The sequence below is a fragment of the Thunnus thynnus genome, chromosome 17, assembly GCF_963924715.1.
Source record: "Thunnus thynnus chromosome 17, fThuThy2.1, whole genome shotgun sequence".
Lineage (NCBI taxonomy): Eukaryota > Metazoa > Chordata > Actinopteri > Scombriformes > Scombridae > Thunnus > Thunnus thynnus.
Window position 1 is genome coordinate 14,340,257 of NC_089533.1, and position 27,868 is coordinate 14,368,124.

The following is a 27,868-nucleotide window of genomic DNA, read 5'->3' on the forward strand; positions in this document are numbered from 1 at the left end:
TGTTTGCTGGAAAAATTACATCAGACAAAGGCGATTGCTTCCATTTGCATAGAGCATTATTTAATTTAAAAAGAATAACGATACATATACAGTTGACAAGGTCAGTTGCATGGTACAGTACAGTACACAGTTACATTGATGTAAATTCCCTTTTTAAATATGATACACTGTATTTCATCGTACTCAGTCCTTCAATATCAGCAGCGCAGACCTCTCCAATTTTCTCAAACCACTTATTTAACATTGCAGTTAATTCAAGTCGTACATGTAATGAGACATGAATTGTGCAAATATACAAACAAATGTCACAAAAGTCAAAATTAAGAGGTTAAACCCTTTAAAGACAAATAAGCCACATACAATATCAGTGTCTTTCTGGAATGTCAGCCTACTTTTCACGCACGCATACACACACACACACACACTCACATACACACAAACACACTCACATACACACGATGGAATATTTTGTCATCCACTAAAGAAAGCGCTGCAAAACATATCAAGCTGTTCATAAAGTTGATTAACATGAGTGCTTTTTGCTTATGTGTAAGACAGTAAATACATTCATCTCACTTCTGAGAAGTCAAGAGTGATTTTTTTAGAGTAGGATGTTAATTCATCTCAGATTATAATATTGATCTCTAACATGGATGAAAAGCAGGAGACTGAGAATATATTTCTCATCAATATCTGTGGGATTTGTTTTGGGGAAACATCAAATGTCATTTGAAATATTCCTACAGAATACATAAATCTTTTTACAAGTTCTTACAAGTACAAAAAAAAGGCTTTGGGAATGTGATAAATGGACAAAAAAATGGACAAAGAGGACAAACAATGTGCTGATCATTCTTCTTCAGAACAAGGCATCTAGTTTTAAGCAGAGGACTAACTGAAGTTTTACTATCCATACTATTGTTGGGCCTTTTTATTGCGTTTCCTGACATTCTCTGAAGGAGCAGCTCTATGTTAAATATGACAAAGCGGTGCAGTTTGTCCACTGCACATTCACAATCTCTTAGTTTTAATATTTAAGAATGATCATAGCACTGTTTCAGTATAGTGTGGATGAATTCAGGAATCATATGTTGCTATTCTCTTATACTCGCTCTCTCTGTCACACATACACACAGGTGTACCATGCGAAATGCATAGCTGCAGGAAAGAAAACAAAACATTTTTGTACTAAAAACACCTGAAAAGGTCATTGCAGTCTTGCTGTTCGAAGTCAAAGTCAATCACATACAGTCTAGTACAATTTGCTTTCAAGTCAAAACCTCCAATTTCACTGCAACAGCATTTGAAAACTATCAAACATCTTTCTAGTAAATATCTCCCATGTAAACTATAATGGCCGGATATCCACATGGTAACACACCTGTTGCTGTAACTTGTTTAGCAGCAAAAACAGGTGAGGTGCAAAGAATCATTAGTTCACACCATCTGAACAATGGAGGCGGATTATATGTACTCAGACTAGCCTAAAAGTACTCTGAGGATTAATCCTCAATAATGACAGTCTTCAAGTGTTTGCTAGCAGCTCTCTGCTCTTCCAGTATCATGCACTCTCTAAATCGTATTTTCTACATGCAATCATTAATGTGCCCAAAACAGTCTTTAAATGAGTAAATGTTCTGCTCTGGCCTCAATGAGTAAGTGGTTTTTAGTACCATGGACACGTCACATTATTTACATCTGGCAACAACATTAAGAGGCTCTTAAGGATAACCAGGCATTTTGTATAGGGCGATATAAAGAAACGAGAACCTTCATTAGTTAGATAAGGCGCAAAGGTGTGCAACAATTTCAGAAACATATCAAATTCTCTTGTGATGATTGATGATCACAAAAAAAGCACAAATCCTTGGAAACATAATCAAGTCATAAAATAAAGTCATAAATAACAAAAAAAGACAAGCTGTACACACATAAGTGCACACACACACACACACACACGCACACAAATTAACCCTGTCACACACAATTCAGAGTAGTGGTAGTATCTAATGAGTGGTGTCATTGTCTTTGACCTCACTAAAAAGGTCCAGCACAGAGTTCAATCCCACCTCAGTCCCTCAATGTCATAATCCCCAGTTTATCCACTTTCTCGTCACACCACAACAACAATAACAACGGCATGAGTGACCCAACAAAGAGACATGATACAGTAGTAGAAATGCTGAAGTTGATGTTTGTGGACTGGCCCAGTGTGTGTGTTTGTGTTGGTGGTCAAGGTAAAAATGGAGCTGGACGGCCAGAGGACCGCGCTCTAACCCAGCCTGTGTACAGTACCTGCTGTGTAACTCAGGCAAGTCCATGTACACTGGTCATACACAGACACTGTAAAAAAATGGACAATGGATGGACGGTTTCCTCACTCCTCTTACTTCCTCCTGCTCTCTGTGCAGTGCTGGAACTGGGCAAAGCTGAGGAACACTTGCTCCAGTGATATCTGGCTCACACAGTAGTCTTCAATGCGGTATTTCTCTTTGGCTGCCTCCAAAGTGCCAAACACCTTTGTGGGAGTGGAAAATAGGGTGGGAGAGAACATAGAGAAGTGTGATGTGAATGTATTGCTGGTGTTAACCACGGCTTTGTACCAAGATCACAATTTAAAGCTCGAATATGCATTTTTTGAACATTGAAAATAAATATACCTATCTTACACAGACAGCTACTCTGAATCTTTTTTCATACCCATTTCCTTCTTAAAAGATGGCTTTTCAGTGTCATTTGGGACATTTTGAATTATAAACCATGACTATACTACCATGCCATTGCTGTGAGCATGTCAAATGACCCTCCAAGCAACATTAGACCCTAACACAACATTAATTAAAAAGTATAAAGGCATTTTTTTTAATCACAGATTGCCTGCTCTTGCCATTCAAATGTCAAACTTCTGTGGTTGGTTCTATGAAAACATTTGATCCAGATGAATGACATGTTACTTCCAAGATAAATCACTTTTTTGAGGTTGTAAAATTGTAACTCAGGCTGTTTACAGTGGTACTATGTACCACTTAAGTAAGCCACAGAACCATTTTGTCCACTAGAGGGAGGTCTAACACAGCACGAGTGTATAGTGTCTGTACTGTATTGACCAAAAATTGGAGAGGTTTTTGTTATTTCTTTTGTTTTTTTAAAATCAACTGTAAATGGTAAATCAGTTACTGTACCTGGGCCCAGGTAAGTGTTTTGTCAGTCAAATGATAGTGCACCATTCCCTGGTGTTCGTCCTTTAGTTGACTTCCTGTGGTGAGAGAAAAATCCCATAGTTAAATCTTCTTTGTTAGCCTTTAAAACAGCAGAAGTTATTCAAGTAAGCACAGGACAACCACTAGATCTTGCACCAAATAAAGATCAAAAAGACCAATTTCAATCTTTTTCATAGCTGTGTTTATCTTTATAGATACCATTGTAAATGTTAAATGTTAACCTGGAAAGGTGCTTTCGATAAAGTCTTTAAAAAGCTGCAGGTCGCTGTCCTCCACCTCAGTGTCTATATGAACTTTAGCCAGCAGGGTGTAGCCACTGCCAAACTTGCTCTTCAGGTGTTGCGGGCTCCCGAGGCACTTGAATTGACCATTGACCATCACTGCCAGCCTGGTACACAGGGCCTCGCACTCCTCCATACTGATGAGGGAAAATATCAGAACAGGAAACTGAATCTGTGCATCTTTGGCTTTTATTTATCAAGAAGCAGTAATACATCCTTTTTAGGCTGAATGTAGTCTAGATTCACAGGTAAGCATCTGTCAACCTGACATTCAAGACGTATTATAAAACTCACCTATGGGAAGTTATGATAATGGCCTTGCCAGACTCCCGTGTGCGTGTAACAGCGTCCCACAGTAGTCTTCTGGCCACAGGGTCCATCCCAGTCGAAGGCTCATCCAGGAAGATGACTGGAGGCCCGCCAATCAGAGCCATGCCTGCACTCAGCTTCCTCTTGTTACCGCCACTGCATATGTTTATGGTGACATATCAATTTACACACACTTGCTCAACAAAACACACTATTATTCAGGCTAATATGTGAAGTGTATGACACAAAACAGAGAGAAATGCGAGTCATTTTATATTTTATCTACCTGTAGCTGCGGACAAGTTTATCAGCATGAGGCTCCAACAGCAGTGACCTCAGGACGTTCTCGACACAGCCGGACACATACTTCTCTGGTATTCCTCTAAGCCTGGCATACATGCTCAAAGTTTCTCTTCCTGTCATGTGATCCAACACGGCGTCAAATTGAGGACAGTAGCCAATGCGTTGCTGCACCTGTAATGCAGAGATAAATGTTCCCTTTCAAATCTCTGTGTGTTGAAAGCAGTGTGGCAGGACATTAAAGATTGACTCAATTAAAATCCTAAAGCTGAACCATTGATTCATCTTTGAATTTATAGAAATCCCTCCATCTCCCTCTGCACCTACCTTCTTAATGTCCCTTAAGATGCTGTATCCATCGATGTAGGCATCCCCGGAGGTCACGCTCTCATCGCCAGTCAGCATCTTAAAGGTAGTGGTCTTTCCTGCTCCATTAAAGCCCAATAGGCCAAAACACTCTCCTTTCCCCACAGCGAGAGACAGCCTGTCCACAGCCAGAAGATTCTCCCCACTGCTGTACACCTGAGAAGGAAAGATAACAATGAGTCTCTACCACCTTGGCATATCTCACAGAGACACAAACAACACACATATTTCAACACTGAGGCATTCAGTACCTCAGAAAACATTCAGACCTCATAGATGCAAGAAAAAATAGCCCTGTGTTACATACCTTGCTGAGCTCTTGTAGAATGAGGGGGCTGCCAACCATGGACTCCACCATCGGCTGGCACTCCAGAACCCTCTTCCTCTCTTCTGCCACATCTCTGTCCTCTGGAAGCAGCGCTGCATCCTCTATTAGAGGTAACTAACACACACACACACCCCAATAAGTAAGATGGAAATGTATGACAGAAAATATCAACCACAAAAAAGTAAGACATCTGTGGAAACTGTAATTTTCGACATTTCCGCAGATGTGTTTTCTTAAATCCCTTGGAGGGGTTTCAGTCTTCTGCTATTCTTTGATGTCATTGTTGATGAAAGCAGACCTTGTTGCTTCTACTTCCTGATGTATTGCAGCTGGGATTATGATTTTGCTATATAAAAAGGTGTGACATACAAAATGCTTGGTATAAATCACTTTGCCCATTTGTTGACAGATGCACTTGATGATTTGGCTTCTTTACAGGAAGTCTCATGTTGCTTTGAAAACTCACAAATCAAAGTGCTAATTGCTAGAACTCTTATTAATAACATCTGTGGAAACTGTAATTTTCGACATTTCCGCAGATGTGTTTTCTTAAATCCCTTGGAGGGGTTTCAGTCTTCTGCTATTCTTTAATGTCATTGTTGATGAAAGCAGACCTTGTTGCTTCTACTTCCTGATATATTGCAGCTGGGATTATGATTTTGCTATATAAAAAGGTGTGACATACAAAATGCTTGGTATAAATCACTTTGCCCATTTGTTGACAGATGCACTTGATGATTTGGCTTCTTTACAGGAAGTCTCATGTTGCTTTGAAAACTCACAAATCAATGCTAATTGCTAGAACTCTTATTAATAAAAAATGTTGCCAGCTGGCATTCAGCCTAATATGAGCCGCCCTCATAGCAGTGTTTCTAACTGTGATTGTAAGTTACTACAGGGTTAAAGTTTCCTTTCCTGTTCACACCATTTTGTGTATTCCATGTACATTTTAACAAATCTGCGTTATCGAAGACGGTTCATTTTTTGGATCTACAACCAGTATTCAAGTCATCTTTAGAGATTTCCTTTTTTATAGGCCTCACTATGAATATATTTAACCACACTTTGAAAATAGTTTCCCAGTGAGACCTCCTACACAGTGCAAGCTGTGGTTGCTAAAATGTCTGATGAAAATGGAAAGTTTCCATTCTGCCAGTAAAAAAGAAGGGAAAGAGACACAGTGCCCCGTTCACCACTCCCACAATCTATACCTGTTTACGTCTTCTGCACAGGGTGGTGAAGAGTCGCCGGAGAGTGCGGACACACTGCAGCTCAATGACGAACAGCAAAACAATGTAGACTACACCCTGCACTGAAAAGGCCACAAGGAATCGTCCCACACCAGGCTCCGACATCGAGAAGTAGTTTGTTTGATATGTGATGTCTAGAACCAAAGAAACACTAAGTTATGTTAAAATAAATCAAGAGCATAAGTATGCAGGAGTTACACAAGAGATCTGTGATATTAAATAGTCTTTCTTTTGGTGATTAAAAACAGGGTAATTGGACTTTATTTAAAAAACGATAATACAAAACGCTGAGTGAAAACTTGATCATGAAAAAACTATTTGCAGCCTAAACAGTCTGTAGTTAAATGGTTTATTGTGATTTTTAAAATTATGTTGAGGAATCTGGTGCATATTACATCTCATTTGTATTTTTCCCACCATTTTCATCTTTACTTTCCATTACCAAAGTATTTGTTGAGCTGTCCTTGTCACAAGAGGACCCTGTTTTCTGGAAACCACAGTGAAATTGCAGCAGAAAATACAACTTTTGCTTGTGTGGAGAAATCAAGAACGTTATAGCAATAATGATCCTATTTATCCTTCAAATAAGGATTCAAATCATTGTCTCTATAAAAATGAACTAGCACTATCATTCTAATTCATCTGTATTACTGCCACCCCCATTATGACTCATCATACATCTCCTATTTCACATATCCATCACAATGTAACTGGTAAATTTAGGTAGTGAATCCCATTCATATTGTTTTATAACTAAAATAATGCACTATGACACCTCTACAGCAAAAGCAATTACCTCTTCATTCTCTGAAGGCACATTAAGGCAGTACTTACTTAAGTACTTGCATAATGCCTGGCTCAAAGGGCTGGAGGTGCAAAACGAGATGAATTCATAGTTCTGGTAGAACTGGCTGAAGGACATGCCGAGGCAATAGTTCGGGAAGATCAGGAACACCTTATCCAGTAAGCGTGACATGTTCAGCAGGTTCAAATCTGGAGAGGGAATTCATAAGACAGCAGGTTTTTTTTTTTCATCTGACAGTAATGAGCTTCACAAGTTCATTTCAGTAGATTGCTAGAACATGATCCCTCACTAGCCTCCCATCCTGATGAGGGACACAGCAAAGCCAGAAGCACTGATGCTGATAACTGAACCGAATTCTCTATGTGCCTTCCACGCACTGTGCACTCAAGATGTATTTAACTGCACATGAATATTGTTTGACTTTTCAAACACCTAAAACATGCATGTAGTTTGAGACACTTTAGATGTCTGGCCAATGTTGGCTGCCAGTGTCTCTTCTCACCTGGGATGGTCATGATGATGACAGCCAGAAAGGTGGCTGTGCCAGAGATCATGTTGAAGATGGTGAGGCGAGTGTAAGCAGTGGCAGCAGTGGAGAAGAGGAAGCTGAGCAGGTACATAAGAGGCACAACAGCCCAGCCATACAGCAGCAGCAACAACAACACATCTACCAGGTGGTTGTCCTCTACAAAAGCCTTGACTCCGAAAGCCTGGAATACCACCTGAGAGCAAAAAAACGGTTTAAAATGTGAGACTCAAGTGCCACAATGCATTAGTATAAATATCCATCCACACAGATGAGATCATAATCCTAATCCCAACAAGCAGTGTCAGATGTCTTACTAACCAGCATGAGGAGACAGGGCAGCAGGAAGTTGACCAGGTCCCACAGCAGGGCAGAAAACCAGAAGTTTGACAGGTAGACGCCGCTGACCTGCTGCACATGCTTGGACTTGATAGAGGACTCTGTAACAAGCAGCAGGGCGAAGGTGCTGGACAGGGAGGCCATACCATACATCAGGTTGATGGCGATGACAAAGCCTGTCTTGCTCCTAGAGAAGGAAGACGAGAGTGATGTGGTTATGAGACCAAAAAAAGGAGTTGAAAAGGGGTTGATGACAGGTGAAAAGTGAACAAAAATGTGCAAAGGAAGGGTGAAGAGATAGTAAGACAGAGATGCAAAACAACTGAGAGACAGGAAACACTTTCCTCCTTCAGAACATATTTTGATCTCCAAATTGACAGCGATTCCTTGGAAAACTACATTATTTTTTCATTATAGAAGTCTGTTCCTTGTAATGGTGCTTGCCCAAAAGTCATGTTAGCACTCTTCTCTGTTTACTTCTACTACTACAATCTCTCCTAACTCTTTTCTCCCCAAACTACAGTACCTCTATCTACTCAATGTTTTTAAATTCTGGATTCAAGCCAAATGCAAGTCCTTCCACTCACTCCGTGAGCTGGCTTTGGGCGTTCTCAGACAGGTTGCGTGGCATGGGGTAATTGCCCGTCTGGATGGAAGCGTTCAGCCCTGCTAGAAGTTTGAACAAAGCGTTGTCCACCATCATGAGGGCCGTGGCAGGTGTATGGTAACCCTCATTGTTGAAGTAGGCTGTTGCTTCTGCAAACTGTCTGCTGCTGCCACGGAAAGCGGCGCCCACCACACAGCGTTCATTAAAGCTGCCACCTTCCTCGTCTGCCTGAGTCAGGATGTAATCAGTAAAGTCTGACGGAGAGGAGGAGAAAACGGACATATGGTCAGTAAATACTCACCTAAGCAATCAAGCCAGGACTTTGTCTTTCTCACTATGCTTACCTGTAATGTTGATGAGCTGGCCTAGCTGGGCAACGAGCTGGGAACTGTATGTATTTGCCAGGGCGGAGGCCAAGGGACCCGCCCCAGGCTGCACAGCCACAGGGACCTTGGTGGGACCATAACGACTGAGTGCTAGCTTCAGCTGAGGAGCATTCTGGTGATTGGGAAAGGTGCGTGCCACAACTAAGGCCACAACAGTGAAGACCAAAGGAACGAGGAACTGAGCCACCATCACCTTCCAGTTTCTCCAGCTGTATAGCGCCCTCTTCAGGAACATGGCATAAAACTGTTGCAGGTGTAGTCTGACCTGTGGAGTGAAAAGTGTGAGTGATCAGTATGAATGATATGCAGGAAAACATTGAATCCAATAACAGAGACACACTGTTGCACATTATGGACCACGTCCATTTACGCCCCTTCTCTACATGACAACAAGCATCAGTTTACATCTTCTCATCTCACCCCGGTGTTCAGCTTGATGTTGGAGCAGTCCTCTGAGATGAGTGTGCCACTATCTGTGAAGTCAGTGACATCGGTCATGCCGCTGATGCTGCTGGCATCATCTGTGGTCCAATCATGGGAGCGTCTCTCATGTTGGTACTGCAGGGCGGGCAGTTGGATAGCCTGGATGTCCAAACTAGAATCCACCAGCTTTCCCACTCTGAACACACAAATTAATCTACAGTTATCCAACACCTTACTGAAAACAGTACAAAATGGAGTCTTAAATGCTAAGTTTTCAAATTTGATCATCCAACCACCATTGATGGCATATTATTCAAATAATGTTTATAAAATGCCATTTAACATTGTGATGAATTTCAGGAAGCAGAACGTCTCCAAAATGCATATAAATAAAACCAGATCTACAGCAGCTCTTTTGTGTCACTTGCTGTGCACATGCATCCATTCTTACTCTTCATTCAGCAGCTCAGTGAGGTGATGGAAGGCAGGCCTTCTTGCAAATAAACCTATTTCTGGGCCTTACAATTCAATTATCAGTGAATCCATCCAATCAAGGCACCCACATGGGAGGGCAGATCAAACTACATTAAACACCTTCATCTCCCAAGATACAGTGTGCCTTTGTGAACCTAGTTACATCTATCTATCTGCAAGTTCTTCAGCATATCCTATTTACACCTCTTACATATTAGAAAACATGAAAGAAAAGGAAAAGAAAATAAGATTCCAGAGAAAAGATTTTTTTCTATGACAGTATACCTCCAAAACTGTGACAACTCCGGATGAGAAAAGTGCAACAAAGCTATTTTAGAAACAAGAAGCACATAAAGAAGTATTAACAGTAGCAGCATCACTACATAACACAAATGTGGTTTTACTTGGCAGTAAAGTATTACCAGAAGGGAGCACCACAGCAGCTTCTCCTGGTGTCATGTTTGATGTTCTGTGTATAAATAGTGTAATAAGGCCAGAGCACACTGATGGACTCTCAGTATGCCTTGTAAGTAATGAGGCCTGTGAGACAAACATTCTTGGCAGCGCCAATTACAGTGTTGTACACTTGTGCTAGCTGAAATAGCATGCAGTGTTAGTTGTCTGCAGAGGAGTCACTCGTGCTTGTTGCCACAGATACACATATTGAGTCCATGGGGAAGCAGAGATAACTGCTCAGTAAGCAGCAGGCAGCAGGGACTGAGATGTGCGAGTAAAAGAAAGAAGGCAGGCATATCTGCCAAAGCATCTGTTTCCATCATAGGCTGTGCAGTCTATGGTATGCATGTAGACAAAACTGAACATTGATCTTTTTACATTTGTGTATGGTTCCGTTTTAAAGTTCCACAAATTCCAAAATAGATGCATAATTGCAGAACTACTATAAACAGGCTTTTACTAACTTGAATAGTATATGAAATCTACTTTTTTTATATTGCATTAAAATGTCTTGCCTTGTACATTACAATAATATCTGGTGGTACATTGCCTGAAATTGCTGCTTAATTGAAAATGAGCCAAGCAGGAGGAGAGTTGATCCCTGATTCAGATAATTAGAGACACTATCACATTCCCCCATGTCTTATTCTTACCTGAGGAAAACCTCTTCCATAGTGGTTACCGAAGCTCCATAGCTGGCAATTCCTAATTCATCTCTGTTCATCTCCAGCTCAGCAAACAGAAGCTCAAACCTGAGAAAAAAAACACAAAGTGCATCAGGAAAACACATGACATCACAGTGGGATCACTCAGTATTACAACATGAGCTCATGATGAATGTGAAGCTGCCAAATGTCACTCATCACATCTGTTGTGCCATTAGTTCTGCCATGATTCTAAACATAGAACAGCAGTAAGCGTCAGTGTGAAGTCAAAGTCCTATTTGTAGGAGGAAAAAAAATATTGATTTTCAGTAAATAAAAAAAACATAAAACAAGCTAAAACAGGAGAGATGGTTATAAAGACAGAAATAACCTTAAAAATAAAAAAAAAAGTGAGAGAAATTTTGTTCGCAGTTCAGCAGGGGTTATTTCTGAATAATGGTTGTTATGACAACTAAGCCGCCTCATAATTTCCACTGTTATTGTGAGTACTCCATGCATGCACAAAGACCAGACTGACTCACCTGCTGGTGCTTTCTTTGGGCAGGATGTAAGAGAGCTCAGCCCCAGCACTGTTCTCAAGTGTGGCATTAGGAACATACATGTGAACAAGGCGGGTGATTTCGGACACATTACAAAGGGCATCCTTTACTATCACCATGTGGTAGCCAGCACCTGATTAGCAGAGGAAAGGAACAGGCATGTATAATTAATCATAGATAATCATGTATTGTTATTCTGTTTCCCCCATTCCTGCAAATATGTAGTTCAAAAACAGTGAACTATTTGTTGGATTTCCAACTTTGGTGGAGATTCAACTGTGTAGCTCTGTGATAGGGTCATTCTCTTTTAACTACCCATACAACATATTCTGCCCTTCTGAGAAAGACATCTTGTAGTCTGTACTTTTTGTTCCTCCTGTACTTGTTCTCCACTTCACTCTTATTTTCACTCACCATATTTGTTCTTAAGGAAAAGTGGTGACCCGCAGCACTGCAGCTCTCCTCCTGCCATGATGGCGATACGGTCACCAAGCAGATCAGCCTCGTCCATAAAGTGCGTGGTGAGCAGGATGGTGCGACCACGCTTCTCCCCTTGCAGAAGGTCCCAGGTGGCCCGTCGTGCTGATGGGTCCATACCCGATGTGGGTTCATCTAACATCACCACCTGGATATAGATAGAATTAGGAAGAGATGAGAGGTGGTTAAAGTGGGGGAAGGACAGGTGCATGGGTATAAAAGCAACAAGAGTGGAAAAATAATGGTGATGCTGACCTTGGAGTCTCCAATGAGAGCAATGCCAATAGAGAGTTTTCTCTTCATGCCACCAGAGAGGGTCTTGGAACGAGCCTGTCGCTTATCCTCAAGGTTCAGGATACGGATTATCCTGTCCACCTCATCTGGAATCTTGTCTTTGGAGTAGCCTTTCAGCTGGATATAAGGCAGATAAACACACTGAGCAGCTATACACCATACCCTCATCCAAACTACCAGCTTCTACTTCACCTTAATGTGAATGAAGCTGTAAGCCTGACAGAGAGTGTCTGCACCTATCTTGTTCTTAGAGTGGAGAACTTTCTTCAATTTTTTTTTTTTAGAGGAACTCTTGAGTGTTTTAGAGGAACTGAGAAAGTACAGTAAGCTGACAGGACTAGCAACTCAGATGATACAGCGTTTTTGTGCAAGTACAGCAAGAAAGAAAGAAAGTAAAGTCGGAGAATGCTTGTAGCAATACTAAACTGGACAAATTTAGGTTAAACTAAAGCTCAATTTACTGGTACAGGAAACGAACAATGAACACCACACAATACATTTTCAATAATCATTTTTAAAACATCTCTTCAGACAATGAACTAGCAGGAGAACAATTAACTAATGAGGGCATGACTGTAAGTAGAAATATTCATGTGTGTACCTGCGCATAGAACAGCAAGTGCTCTCTCACTGTAAGGTTATCAAACAGTACGTCATGCTGGGGACAAAGTCCTAGACTGCGTCGGATCAGAGCCATGTCCTGACAGATGTCGTAGCCGTTGATATAGGCCCTGCCGCTGGTGGGGGGAAACAGACCTGCGAGTACAAAGGCAGGTGGGTTAGTATCGTTAAGGTGGCGTATATGTGTGTGTGTGTGTGTGCTTGCTTGCCAGTGTGTTTAAGCTGGTCACCTGTTAGCATGGATAGCGTGGTGGTCTTTCCAGCACCGTTGTGTCCTAGCAGGACTGTGATCTGTCCCTCGAACATGTTCAGCGTAAGATCCCGCACAGCCTGCCGAGTCTTGTTGCCCAATCTGAATTCCTGTCAAGGGGATACACCAGAACATTTACATGTATTATATATGCAGAATAGGTGCGGGGGTTGCATAATTATTGCATTTTTTGGTAATTTTCCCACCACCTGCACCCTTTTACGATAACTTAAGTTGTGTTTTAAAGCTCACCTTAGCAAGGTGTTTAATTTTGATCCCAGAGACTAGTCCAGCTGGCTCCGCCTCTATAAACTCTCCTTTCAGAGCCTTTTCTGCATCCTCCTCTTCCTCCTTTTCATTCACCAAAGCCATGCGAGGGCTGCTGCACCAATATGAGGGCTGCAGGTGTGAAGACAGGAATAAAGTCAGGGACAGATGGAGGTGAAAATGGCCTTAGTTAAAAAGCTTCTTAACAATTCAAGCAATTCAACGGATCTCCAGGTGTTGCTTTACAGTAAAAACCCATCACGTCCATAATGAATGAAGCACGATAATTACAGGAAGCAACAAAGGATGCTGAGGAACACGGTCATACGTCAAAACACAAGAAAGACAGAGTAGGCCGACAGTAACATTGTCCATATACACTCTACATTGGAGGGGAGAGTTTCCTGATCAAACCTCCCTTTGGTTCCCTTCCTAGGAATCAGAGTCAAACCTCCACTTTCTACGCTGCAGAAACAGCATCTCACACCCACACACACAATGGACCCAGAGTAAAGTGCGTCAACATTTAATCCACACCCTGCTGGCAGTCTCTTGAATTCCTGACTCCTGGGAAATGGGTTAGCAAGAGTTTATTTTTGTGTGAGTGTAACAGCACGCCATTTCGTGATCGTCCATAGTCGTTATAAAGATAACCCTCATTTGTGTTGGCTGGACAGAGTCAGACATTTCCTGTTATTCCAGTTAGCTGAACTCGAAGACTTCCTCTGGCCGTCGAGTCGTGGCCTCACGTTCTCAATCCTCTCTGCTGTCACTGTGTCAGAGCCCCTTTTACAATGTAGAAGCAAACACAATTGGCAGTTCTCACAGCTGAGAAGCTGGTATGGGGTCATGTCCTTTTTACTGCACTTGTAGTACTAAGTATCATATCCCTCGCTAGGTGAATGAGCGAGTATGTGTTGATATGTCTTCCACTTTTAAAAACATTTTAAAAAGCTGTCTATATCTGTATCCTTATCATTATTTTCAAAAGATGTTCTGTCTTAAATGGTTGGCGATTGCAGCATACCTGTTACTATTGGTTTCTCCACCAAACTATGAATAGTCATGCAAATATTTATACAAAACCATGGGTTAACTACTTTATCAAAAATTCTTTTTTTAGATTATTATAAACACCACATTCCCCACAAGTCTGAAAGGCCAAACACCAGTGAGAATGTATTGGAAAGCCAAAGGGGAACAACTTTCAAGTGAATCTCTATACCAAAAACTAATAAGTATATTTCCGATGTATATGTACTATATATTAAGAGAATATTAAATAATTAATTAATAGATATAGTTTAAATGTTACAAGATACATTGAAAAAAATGTGGTGAACCTGGACAATACAGTATGTTAATCCAATGTGAAAGATCCAGACATGGGAAAACAGATTACACTGTATGCTACTGGGAAAGGAGATTAAAATGATCAACTGTTGATTTTATTCACACACAGCTTCCGAATTTATCTAGTGTACCAACAGTACTTTATATTTTAAAAGCTAAATAATAGAGGGAACAGACAGAAGGAATACCCTAGAAGTAAGTAAAGATCCTTTTATGTATGTGGTCTGAGTATCCGACACAAAGGCTACTGCCTAATGTAAGGACTAGATGAAATGTGAGGAGCTTATGGAATAAAAATGGCTGCACTTCTACTGCTAGCAATTATCTGACATACTCAAATCTGTTTTGACTGCATTATCTGTTCATACTTACTGTATATCCCACTAATGCATCTGTATTTGTTTTCTTTTTCTCAATTGAGGGTGGAGTGTGTGTGGGGGTCTGTGCATGTGTGAGCTGCTTAGCTCTGAAGCGTACCAGTATGAAGAAGTAGGATGGTAGAGGCACTCCATACTCTCCAGGAAAAACTGCCTCCATGTACCAGGCTACCAGCCCGTACAGGACAGAGTCAAACAGCAGCAAGCCCAACACCTGAGCCACGGAGAAGTCATCATCGACCGTCACAGAATCAAACATGTTAGACCACTGAATTCCTGTGCCTGCAAATGAAAAAAAAAGACCGAAATGAACCTTAGAAGTCACAGTTTTAAAAGGACATACACACAGGAACAAAAAAATAGTTCCAAATTTATGTGCTGTATATGACAAAATTCGCTTTAACTAAAACCTCCAGGCTCACCTTTGCCTTCAAACATTCCTATAAGCTGAGCTCCCATGGCCATGGCCACGTTGGAGATAAGGCAGGCGGACACCTTCTGGGCATGGCTGAGTAAGTCGTAGCGAGGCCACAGGAACAAATAAGGCAGGTAGCTCATGAAATAGATGAAGCCACCCGCTGCTGCCGCCACATTGGCTGAAATCAGAAGGGAAAGAAAGTGTAAGAGGTTGAGGGGATGCCAAACAATAGCCAGGCTCATGTAGCCTTTAATAATTTGAGATCTGACACAAAAATAGTGAATTAAAGAGTGCAATCACAGCTCTTGTATATTGTTTGTTGTCATAGCAAACACACACGCATGCATTTGTAGACCTAAGCTAGAGCTGACAGAGGGAAATTAATATGAGAAGAGAACTACTTTTGCTGTGAGTGTTGTCCAGATGAATCATTAAGGAGGCCAAATGAGAAATGAGGGAGAAAGAGGGGAAGAAATTTGAGTGCTGTGGATGAGGAGAATAAGAGACTTTCAGGGCTGCTGCCATTTCTGAGCTGTATGACAAGATCTCTCAGAAAAGCACTTGTAGCAGACACTGTGACATTTTGAGCCTGCGTGGAACATGTATTGATTAAGTGTCATTATCTGTTTCTAAAAAGTACATCAGTGGGTGGGAAGAAGTATCCAGACAGCTGCTCACACAAAAATGGCCAAGGAGAGCACTGAAGGATCCTTTCCCATGGTTTGGCCTATTTTCTATAAATGCCCCTCATCTCAGCCTCTTTCCTCCTCCATCTAAAAATCATCATTTGTAAACAACCTGGGTGGCATTACATGATGATCTTTGTGTCTTAGCAAGTTTATATCTATGTTTAATGTCACTGAAGGCTTTTTAAGTCTCTTTTCTCTTCTACTTGGGTCCCTGTGGACAAAAGGCTTTTAAGGCATCATCATAATCAAATTCAGTTTTCTTATTATTGTATTTGAAAAAAGCCAACAACATTAACTTGAGAGCATGGCTGGTGAATAAGTATTTGTGTGCAATCTGAGCAACTTTGTTGGGAAAGTTGGAAGGGAGATGGATGCTGGTTTGAGTGAAAAGCTCTAAATAAGGGTGTGAAGAGGGAGAGAGAAGAGGAACATAAAAAAGGAATTTAAATATTTGTCTTTATTGTCCGTGTTGATCAGGCCGGACATGATTCATTTCCCACATCTGAAAATGGAAAAAGCTAACTTTCTAACTCTTAAAGTGAACAAAACATTTCTCTTCACCAAAACGTGGCTCCATACAACACCAACAACCTATACAGACTTATCACTAATCACATGAGTTGAATATTTACACTCTCATAGTTAATCCACGCAGGTTATGTCATGTGATTGTTGTGTACAAGCATACAGTATATAGCTTTGACTAGTCAAGAGCACTAATCTTCTTTGTGCAGACTGTTTTTATGCTTTTAGACCAGTTAAGAGGAGCACCGATTGCAGTAGATACTCTTGAACATACTGTGCATTTCAGCAAAATTGGGCAGGAGAGTGTCGTCAGAAAAGAGTGGACAAAGCTCATACAGGAACACACGAATGCGCACACAGAAACACACACCTCGTGAAAAGAAGGCACTGATCATGAAGCTGAAGTTGATGGTGGCCACGGTGAAGGCGAGCAGGAAGACAAAGACCAGGGTGGGGTCGCTGTAGCTCAGCACTGCTCCGTTAGGGCTCACCTACAACAATTTAAAAACAAATAGTTCCAGTCAGCACTCAGGTCTGACTTGCTGCTAAATAAGTCATATTGTATCTAGTACTGTTTTGAAACGCTTTGCAAGACATTTCTATATTGAATAAATACATATTGCATTTATTTATACTAAATATTACTATAGATAATGATATTGTGTTGCCTTTTGCTTGGCAAAGGCATTACACACAGGAATGTAGGTAACAAATTATGATTCATAACGCTCACTCACCTGGATACAGAGGAGCAGTGTGACAAAAAAGACTGAGATGGAGAGGAAGAGGAAGAACATGAGGAACCAGGCACTCCAGTGGAGCCAGTTGCTGAGACCCATCATCCTCATGTACTCCTGAGATGCACAAAGAGAGCAAAAGGTAAACAAACAGCCTTGACAGTTTTTTGAAAACACCTTCCTACAGAGACACAAAGACATACCTTGAGCTTCCTTTCCTTCTCCTGCACCACGGCTCGGACTATGCTGAGGGAAGTGTAGGTGAAGCTGAGCACCAGTAGTAAGGGCAGTTGGTTCTGAATGGCCAGGATGAAGACGTCGTATATAAAGGCAGGGTAAGGAAACCGGGACAGGACCACTCTGGTCTGTCCCAGCAGAGAGGCAGCAGCAGTTCTGTTGTAAGAGCGCATGATGGCTCGGTCCACTGCATGCTGCACCGCCAGGAAGCCCTCTCGGAAATAACCTGTGAAGAGAAATGAAATATTAACACTGAGAAGAATTTGTTAATACAGCAATTTCATTAGCATCAACTAAAAGTGTGACCAAAGTGTGACCAAAGTGTGACCAAAGTGTGACCAAAGTGTGACCAAAGTGACCTGTTCCCATGAGGAACAGTCCTTCTAACTTCCCTCTAAAAGTTAACATGAAATGAAAATGGGTAAGAGTCCTTGAGGAACAAGTGGAGCTGCAGTCATGAGTTATTATGCATGTGGAGGTTGGAAATCCATATTCATGTGACGCTAAAAGCTTGTCGATTCTATTATGCTTTCAGGATGACTTCATCTTTTGGAGTATGTCTCTCGCTCTCATTATAGTCGCAATCAACTTTGGAACTTCATTATGAAAAAAGGTTTGGGCCCGGTGGGGGCCAGCAGAACGCTGTATTCTCTACACTCCAATTCATCATCATCACATCATTTAAAGCTGACACATCAAACAACCAGAGGGACAAATGTGAAGATAAAGTTAAGAGCATTTGATGATTCCCGAACAGTGCCTGACACCTCATAAATGCCCCAGGAATGATGCGAGGGCACACAGTATCCTGCCAAAACTAGATTAACACTGATAATGCCAAAGATGTGCAAGGACATGGTTGCCATGGAAACATAGCCTGAAGAGAGGGCCCTCGCTCTAGAGACTGTGGAAATTAAGTGCTTTGCATCAATCATAATACCTGTCTAAGCAGAAAAACACAAACTGTTTGATATTGTTTTGTGGTGTTTTAAAGGACCAATGCCTAATTAATAACTCCTCAAAAAATGTGAGGTTTTTAAGAATATTAAGGAGGTTTAGAACCCTAAATGCACACAGGATGAGTTGCATTACAAAAGTGACACAGAAAAACAGAGAAAGAAAAAGAGAGAGAGAGAGACAGATTAAGAGAAACAAAGGGAAGGAGGATCAGAGAGAAGGAGGAGTGATTCTCACCTGGCGTGCCCCCCTCCTTGTCATACTGCTCCCTCGGCCCCGGCAGCTGAAAAAGGGGAAAGAGGCTGAGCGTGTGCCAGTCCAGGTCGCTGTTCGGATTCAGCTCTGACCTCTCCTTGGCAGGGGCGTTGCGCGGGGTAAAGGTGAAACGTAGGTGGTAGCTCACCTGTATGCGAGAGAAAGAAACAGAAAAAAAGAAACTGAATTGGTTGACTGAACAAAACTACGATAAGCGGAGACGTGTCAGGCTCGGTCTCCATGGTTTCTGTTAAAAAACAAAAAAAGAGGTCATGTGTTAATAAGCATGTGAATGCCTGATCTATGGGAATGAAACATAGAGAGCAGAGGGGGAGAAGTAAAACCAAAGAGAGACATGAAGAATCGCTTTTGTCTTTGCTTTATCACCTACTCTGTATCCATGTTTATGGTTTTATGTATCTGGCAGCAACAAGGACAATAAAGTTGAGCTGAATTGATTTGAGAGAGACAGAGGGATGCAGGCACATAGAATAAGAGTGAATAGAAATGTGGTTATAAAAATGGGGAGATGAGTCACCCTAAAATGTGTGAATACATCTTTCTCTCCCTTGTAGTTCAGTGAGCTTTGGACAGTCAAACCTGTTAAGTCTAACAGAATTTTCCCTCACATCCAAATAAAGCTTTTCCCATATGGAGTCACACAGTACAAACCTGTGAATTAATCTGCTCTCAGTCCGTTATTTCTGGCTACACAGGAGGATAAGTGTAATTTCTAGGTTTTTTTAATTATATATTAGTATGTACTATAGTGCTTTGTAATAAAAACTGACCAGAACATGAGCTTGTTTGGTAAGACTTTTGCTTCTACGCTCTTTTAACGCCCAGCCGGCTAAAAAATGTTTCATTTTGCAGGTAAACAAACAGAGTTTCAGGCAGCAGAGCAAAGTGGCTGAACCAGTTTTACTGGTAACGCATACCGTAAATGTACTGACTCATTCCTTCTTAAACTGTTCCACATTTAGATCAGTAAAACACGGGTCACTAGGTCATGATGTAGGAAAAACAAAAAAGGGAACAGCTGACATTTTGATTTTTTTTTTTTTGCCGGTTGAAATTTCAAAAACTCTTTATGTTCCCATATCTCAGGCTAATCCGAGGCTTGATTTTTAGATGGAAAAACCAATAAACATAGACAGTATGTTTTACAACCCTTTCAAATGCTTATGCCTTTCTCTCCTCTGTTAAAATACAGAAAAACACATGTTGTGTCCAGATTCTGCAGTGTCCCTGTGCAATTACAAGACAATAACACAATGCACTGCAGTTGCACTTAGAATCAACCATCTACCTGCTACAGTGTGTGACAGTGTGTGTATCCAGCCTTGTACCTTAAGGGGCAGAGGTTCATCATCATGGTTGAAGGGGTGCTCAAACACCACAGCAGCCAACAGCCTTCCTGACTGAGGGTCATTTCTCACATAGTCGTCAAACTGCTCCTCTGTCTCAAAGCCACGCACTGGAAAAGAAACACGCACCCACACACACACACACAGAAACACATATACACAGATACAAAGACCATTAAATTAGCTGTGGTGTCGAATTCATCTCACGTACGTCTGTTTTCATGCTTGTCTCATTGCCCCGACCTTGGAGCTCACTGACAGACAGGAAGTTGGTTGAGACGCTGTCAGCATACTGAATTCTATGGCCAAAATTATCAATACAACAGGTCAAAGAGATGAATGTGCACTTCAAAATGTCGGCCATTTACTGACACAGATGCTGCTGTAGATTATACCAAAAAGGGAAGAGATACGAAGCTGAAACACACAAAAGACCACATCACAAATACAAGACAGCTTGAAAAACCCCACTCTGAACTGAATGGAAACACCCAACAATACAAAACTAGATAAAAAAAGATTTGGTTTTCTTTTCACTTTTGATTAAAGTTCTTTCTTTTCCAGAGCTGGATTTTGCAATGGCCTTTTTTATTCCACTTATCGAGTAAATATGCAGGTATCTGGGTCTTGCAAAGGGCGTCTGTGTTAAATACCGGGTCCCGGGGTTAAATCTGGGTCAGTTTCATAAAATAAACATATGCATGGAGACACAGAGAGGGAAACAGGTCAAGGCCGTTTTTACACGGATTACACAAACGAGACAAAGCGTCTTATTTAGTGAGCTTTAGAGGTGCTGGTAGCTGTTTCTCCCTGTTTACAGTCTTTGTACTAAACTAAGCTAACTGGCTGTTGACTGTAGCCTTTTATTTACCTTCAAGACATGAGAATGGTATCAATCATTTCAAAATGTCAATCATTAATCATTTCTCATCTACTTCACCACCAGGAAGTGTAACTACAAAAAATGTCAAACTACTCCTTTAAGTGAAAATATAAAACACTTTCTCACTGAAGCTTCTCAAATGTGACCTGTGATGAGAATGTCATTATTTTATTCAATCAATCAAATCTAGATTAACTGAAAATGAAAAAAAAAAAAGATGTAACCTTATTCTTGAATTGCAGTGCAAGAAAAAATGAACATGTGTCAGATGACAAGGCAACTCTTAGAAAGATTTTGAGGTTACACAATAAAGGAAATCTAATTTCACAATAGTGCATAACATAAACAAGCTGTGACAACACCACAAATGTGTTTTCAGTCTTTTCAGTGCTCTTAGTTCAACATCATTGTTATTCTAATATGTGAAACTGACATTTGAAACACCGCAAAGCTTTTTTTTAAAGTGACAGAACATTAAGGTCACATTTTGGTGGTCCTCTGTGTGTGCATGACATATTAAAACTCAGCCTCAATCATTCCACTTCCACCTTCCCCTCTGAATGCTGAGAGCAGCTAAATTATTCATTAATGGCTGAGCTGGGATCTCATGTGTGTATGGGACAACCTGCAGTTACACAGCTCTGTCTACCTACTGCTACACCTCTGCTGTCAACCTCTGACGATTGTCTGTCAATGTGTAAAGTAAACAAATATGTAAACAGCCTGTCAGTCAGACTGTCTAAATGTTTATGTGAATGACCGGTCCTAAAGAGAAGGTGTTTCTGAGGGTGTGAATTAATGAGATGGAGTGTATGTGTCCTGACGGAGCAGAATAACATGCTAAAGTGTGTGTGAGCTGCATTTCTTTCCCTATCTAAACTCCCAGTTGACATGAGAGAAGGGTGCGGCCTGTTTACTCTCCTGACGCCCATTTCTTGAGGAACCAGTAATCCCAGGTCTGTCTTGAACTACAAATGGCTGTCAAGGCTGTAGTAATTGTTTCTCCAGATCATCCAGATGGAGGATCAGTATCCCTATAGTCTGCTCTGAACCTGGTAAAACTGCATTTTCATATTATGCACCCTGGGCTTGGAAAATTTTACTAGATAAACCCAGATAATCTGAAAATGCTGCCCTCATGTCAGGCATTCAAGCATCACATTATAAAAATGTTTAATGGGGAATGTAATTGTTTTGAATAGTCAAGTTTTATCTCTCATATTTCTCAGATCCTGTTCTTTTGTGTTGAATGTGATTGTTGTAAATTATTTTTTTATTGTGACACCTATTGCACACTGCCATTTTCTCCCTTGTAAAAGAGATAACGGGCCTCATGCAAGAACATATTCTTATTTTTATCCTAAAATTCATACTTTTTTCTGTGAGGTTCACTTGTACGAGTGATCCAAGTTGGATTCAACAGAACACTTGTAAATTTTGTTCGTCCCTAAGAGAAAATTCTAGTATGAGAAAATTGTTAAATGTTCTTATATCACTTGTACATGCCTCTTAAGAACAAATCTGTTTGTACAAGTGGTTCTTGCATGAGGCCCAATGTATCACAAGAGACGGGCGATACTTAAATATATTACATTACTGATATGCATTACTTTAGCATACAGTGAGCAAATGATTTTAGTTTTAGGTAATTACATTCAGAGAAGAGCCATATTAACACAACGCACAGGCTGTCCGATGGATAAGGGCCTTCAAGAGCTTTTTAAACAAGTCAGCATTGTTGTAGTGAACCTTCTGCCCGTTTCCTGCCCGGCTACTACCCACCTGAGGAGAGGGACAGGCTGCCTCGCACATCCTCTGCCACCTGACGCACAACACTGGAGTTGCCGGGCACATAGGCCAGCTGATATTGTTTCATGAAGGCCTTGGGTAGTTTGTCGACAGAGTAGCTCTCATAGACTGTTGCATTTGGGTAGTCTGTAAAAGGCACCTTCTGACGCAGCACGATGAGGATGCCGGAGAAAAGCAGTGGCAGGACAATCTCCACCAGAGTAACCAAGATTTGACGTTTCTGGAAGAGCAGAAAAAGAAAGATTAGTGGCTGTCTGTTTCATAGAGGTACATAAAGTAGGATGAAAAGAGATAGCAGATAGCATCAAAAATGATGAAAAAGGTATTTAGGTTTGAGGGAATATGAGTACAATGGGGTGAATTATCAATGAATATGAAGCACATCTAAGAGATGATATTGAGATGAAGAAGCTATGCTGTGCTTGGCAGAATATAATGTAAATTAATAAATGCCTCCATATTTCAGCCACAGGTGAGCATGAATTCTGAGTAGTGATGGAAAGCAAATGCAATCCTGTTTCAAACATTTAAATGTGCTATGAAAATGCTAACTACAAAACATTTTTAGTCCAGATGGGGTCTGGGCATCACTTTATTCTTTCACACAACTCAGATTTGAAACAAGAGGATTTCACAGACAGTTGAGACAAAGCATAATTTATGTAATCGCCTCCTCCGGTTGAGTGATTGGAGTATAAAGTGACTTAGACAGTTTCAGGACATTACACAGTCAATCTACAAAGGGACCCAATATTAGACCATCAACCTTTCGACACTAGTCGAGTAAGGTGCAAGAAAATAGACTACTTTTCCCCTTTGTAGGCAAAAAAGTTCATGTATAAATTCATTTGGTGTTATGATCACATTTGAACAGTATAATTTAGTGCAAGGCTGCTAATCAAGTCGGAATACTTTTTGAGTACTGATGAGATAGCGCCCAAAGCACCACAGAGCTGTTATGCTGTTCAGTTAGAACTGGATGCTTGCTCAGACTCTTAATCAAGTCTACTTTAATCAGAGTTTACCTGATTTAAAATAACAAAGCTGTTAAGTTTAGATAAAGTAGTTCAAGTTCTTGAATATTGATGCATGTAAGATTTTTTTTTTTTTTGCGTCAAAATTAGCATAGCTTTTTTGCAGAAACTAGAACTCAGGTATGATACTGGTACCAGTATCATAACATTTGGAACAATACCCAGCAATGGTATACAAGACCTCTCAAGCCATTACATGTTTGCTATGTATGCTATGATTGCTAAGATTAGATCACATCTTCAGTTTTTATCACCACATCTGGTTGTTTTTGGTTTACTACAGTAGATGCTGCTGAAAAAACACAAGAAAACATTGTGTGTGCACTACAGCCTCACTATCCAAGAGGCCATGCTCAGGCATGGTGCTGCTGTTGCCAGTGGGACACGGTCTATGTGGACTCTGATATACAGGAAATAGTGCACTGGCTACCAACACTTGTGCACAGCACAAAACAACAGTACGGTAATTGTCTAAAGCATAGCCAGACAGTATGTCATTTAGTAAAAACAACAACTAGAAATCATTAACCTTGTCAACTGATTAGACTTAACCTGCTTTTGTGGAGGAAATAAGAAGGTTAGCTCAAATATTTCTTTAAAAAGGTTTTTTCTAAGTGAGGAGGCCATGTATAATATTGCAATACAGATGTTTTCCCTGATTATAATATAGTTTAGTCTGCCTTTAATTTTGCTTGCATTTGGCTAAATGCAGTTGTACTTCAAAGAGCAATTCCAATGATATCATTAATGTTTATAGCCAGTAGTCGAATAGGGATAACACCAAAAAACAAGATAGCTTAGAAAAACAAGGCCTGTGCCAACAGCAGTTTTTATAGCAGGCTTTTACAATCCTGAATTACAATATCCACAGTTTCCTGCTGAAATGAAACGTGACAATAAATAACATTTGTTTGTGCAGATTAAGTGATTAACATGCACTCTATGCCTGTGTTCTGCAGCCAAGAGGGAAAAGCAACACTATGATGCACAGTATTTCTTCCCGCTTGGTCCAAATGGAGTCTCTACAGTCTCAAGACAAGATCAACTAGAGTGGCAGAGAGTGGATAAACAGTGGTGGAGCAACAACCTCTCACCACACATGCCATGAAGCAGGCAGCCTGATCCTTTTCTGAATGTTTGCAGCATTGTGCAACAATCAACTGATATTAAGAGTTCAACTCTAAGCAAGCAGCCATTCAGAGAAACACACAGCACGAAATGTGCCAATATTCTACGCCTGTGGAAATCAGGCACTGTTCGCTGTAAAAATTCTTTCTTATCTTCTGTAAACTGAACACAGCCCCCGAATCTGATGATACGGTGTTCTATGAACGATACTATAGTGTTAGTCGTGAGTGAACCATTGCTGTAGGAAAGCATGTTTTTCTTTGGGATTTTGAGATATCATCAAGGTGCTTAACCTGCCTAACATGTCGGCCAACAGTTGAAAAGGTAGACAAACAGCATACAGTTACACAACACAAAATCTGATTGTTGTGAGGCCTGTCTCATGATGAAGTCCCATGATCTGTGTCACAACAATTAAAATTAAGTTTTAAAGCAACAAAATAACTAAGTGTAGATGAGGATTTTCACTGCACACAGCAATATTAGGCTAGGAAAAGCATGTGACAGCTACCAACGTGTTTACCCAGCTAGAGCTTGAAACTACAACAAGGTACAGGCATACTGATATGACTGGGGCCAAACAGTTTCCAAGACGCTGGCTAACATCATCATTTGTAGAAAACGATGTTAGTCAGTTTACTGTATTTACGATGTCACATAAGTCTATAACTTAACAAATACTGTCATACAGGCCTCTGCTTTGTAAACCCAGCTACCTCTGACAATTCACAGTTGTACACAATGTCACCACGTAATAAGGACACATGTAGGCTGGCTGTAAGTTCAAAGTCCTCCAACTCACCTGCTGAAGATAGTTTTTCCAAACCAGTAATCCAAATTGTCGCATAATAGCCATTTTGAGCGGTACACAGGACACAGTCCAGTCAGCCTTCTACAGTGGCTGGGGGACAAAAAGAGAGAGACATCTTTTAGTATCAGGTTAGGTTTATATGTATAATTGCATCACTGAAATGTTTATTATGGAGGTTTGTTTGAAACGGCTTCAACCAGCAGCGATGGCTGAAATGGTTTCTGATCTCAGTTTCTATTCAACAATAACTTGACAAAACAGAAAAAAGAGAAGTGAAATTGAGCAATGAGCAGTATCATATGTATGTGTACACAAAGTTATTTAAAAGTGGGGAAATTATTTTCACTCTGGGAATCCTAACACAGCATGCAGGTACTAACATGTGACAGTAAAGAGGAGTCATCAGTCTTGGAAATGAGTTCAGTTAGAAAACTGAACTCATTTCCAGGACTGATGACAGATGACATTTCCCTGAACAGAAAACCACAGGCAAATGAGCAAAATATACATATATATAAAAAAAAAAACAGGCAGTTGACATTCACATGCCTAACCAGTTGGACAAGCTAACTGAGACTCTTTTTTTTCTCCTTTGTTAAAATTACTATAGGATGGTCACAGTCTTTGACCTCTTTCAAGGCAATGAAAGCTTATAAACAACAAAATGTGAACTTTTGCCAACATTGTCACATTTGCAGATACTCACATATACAGTCAACACAAGGCGATCAATAAAGATGAACTGTTAAAGTTGCAGGGACCAGGTTTGCCTCATGAGAGAATCATAGCACTTTTTTGCCTTAATGGAGTCCCATTTCACAGCATACCACACGCGTAAATAAATCTGATAAAAACTAGTCATGCTGAGACTATTTGAATTTCACACTATTGCCATTCATCTCAGAAAGGATACATCCCTTTCATGATATATCAGGGGTAGTTTACTGCATTATCCGTGTAAATGAATTCACAAAATCATGTGCCACCCATTTACAGCGACCGTTTCTCTATTAATATGTTCTAGCAAACAATAAACATAAAGTAAGCCATTAGAGACGTGAACCTTTTCCCCTATTAACCTTTCTCCTCTGTGATTGGTCCAGCACAATCTTCTGGCCTTCCTGATTGGACAATCGACCTGCTCGTCAATCCCTAAGGATTCTGATGAATGCTAATGATGGAGCTGAGGGACAAAGCGAGGTATATCTCATATATTATGTGCTGACTCACCGACATGACTTCATTTAACACTCTCTGAATCACTAGACATCTAAACTGAATTCACTCAGCCGTGTTTTATCGCACAAAAAATGTCAAATTACCTTAAAAAAGCAGCATGAACTTCACGAGCTGTGGTCCCTCCTCCTCGGGGTAAAAACAATTCCTCCTTTTTTTGTATTAATCCGATAACAAAACCATCACTGCGGGGCTTCTTCCTTCACAGACACACTATGCAGGTCCGGCTAGCATTAGCGAAGCTCAGGACGTCTGCAGCCCAGTCAAGGTTTTTACCCTCCAGTTTGCTGCCTGCTAGCGTGGCGATGACATTGCACCAGCCGCCGGATAAACCAGTGAATTCATCGTGCAAAATGCAGGGACAACCGTCAACAAAACACCTCACGTGACTTCACTGGAGCAGAGTGTCACGTGATCTACACAGCTGGGCTTTATGGCCACAATTGTCCTGCAGCTGCCTAAAAATTAACAATAAATGTAGAATTATTCTTTTGTGTTGTGACTCATTCATTTGTTATTACGATTTCTATTTCTGGTAGCAGTATTGTCCCATCACTGCACTGTAGTTAGTTGCTGAAAGAAGACACATTGATGAACTCTTGAGCTTAAAGAACAGGTTCACAAATTTTCAAGTCTTTCTTAAAACATTAGTCAGGTGCCCAAATGAACATTGAAATAGGTTTTTCTTGCCATAATCATTCCTCCTATTCACACTGATTACTTTAAGATCCCTTCATAATGCACTTACAATGTAAGTGATGGGGGCCAAAATCCACAAGACTCCTTCTGCACAAAAGTGTTTATCTGAAGCCAATATGAAGCTTCAGTCGTCCAAATTAGCCAAATCAAGTAGATATCTTTCAGTTGT

General features: G+C 40.7%; 1 protein-coding gene and 1 long non-coding RNA gene across 3 annotated transcripts; one reads left to right on the forward strand and one right to left on the reverse strand.

The window, feature by feature from the left end:
* Positions 1–33: 33 nt before the first annotated feature.
* abca3b (ATP-binding cassette, sub-family A (ABC1), member 3b) lies at positions 34–27,344 on the reverse strand. Of its 2 annotated transcripts, none has more exons than XM_067571186.1 (31): positions 27,087–27,344; positions 25,756–25,854; positions 22,765–23,011; positions 20,082–20,209; positions 18,715–18,880; positions 17,487–17,746; positions 17,284–17,400; positions 16,917–17,037; positions 15,337–15,510; positions 15,015–15,196; positions 13,170–13,316; positions 12,898–13,027; positions 12,648–12,802; positions 12,008–12,163; positions 11,690–11,900; positions 11,258–11,408; positions 10,725–10,823; positions 9,139–9,337; positions 8,677–8,983; positions 8,313–8,586; positions 7,708–7,912; positions 7,363–7,582; positions 6,890–7,048; positions 6,017–6,189; positions 4,785–4,919; positions 4,439–4,633; positions 4,098–4,285; positions 3,797–3,967; positions 3,443–3,639; positions 3,183–3,256; positions 34–2,518 (listed from the first exon to the last, which is right to left on the reverse strand). In XM_067571186.1, the coding sequence occupies exons 2-31, from the start codon at positions 25,807–25,809 to the stop codon at positions 2,387–2,389; spliced, it is 5,127 nt and encodes a 1,708-aa protein (XP_067427287.1). In that variant the 5' UTR covers positions 25,810–25,854; positions 27,087–27,344; the 3' UTR covers positions 34–2,386. The 2 variants fall into 2 exon arrangements, with proteins under 2 accessions (XP_067427287.1, XP_067427288.1); XM_067571187.1 differs by lacking the exon at positions 27,087–27,344 and adding an exon at positions 26,844–26,934.
* LOC137168554 (uncharacterized) lies at positions 26,878–27,488 on the forward strand. Its single transcript, XR_010924293.1, has 2 exons — positions 26,878–26,964; positions 27,209–27,488. It is a non-coding gene; the product is annotated as an uncharacterized lncRNA (long non-coding RNA).
* The last annotated feature ends 380 nt before the right edge of the window (positions 27,489–27,868 follow it).

Excerpts from the sequence above, each read along its gene's own strand:
- abca3b (XM_067571186.1), bottom strand. The coding sequence starts at position 25,809 with ATGGCTATTATGCGACAATTTGGATTACTGGTTTGGAAAAACTATCTT. Across the intron at positions 13,317-15,014 it reads CATCCTACTTCTTCATACTG|CCCTCATATTGGTGCAGCAG; the intron begins GTACGCTTCAGA and ends TCACACCTGCAG. Across the intron at positions 12,803-12,897 it reads CACGCTATCCATGCTAACAG|GTCTGTTTCCCCCCACCAGC; the intron begins GTGACCAGCTTA and ends TTGTACTCGCAG.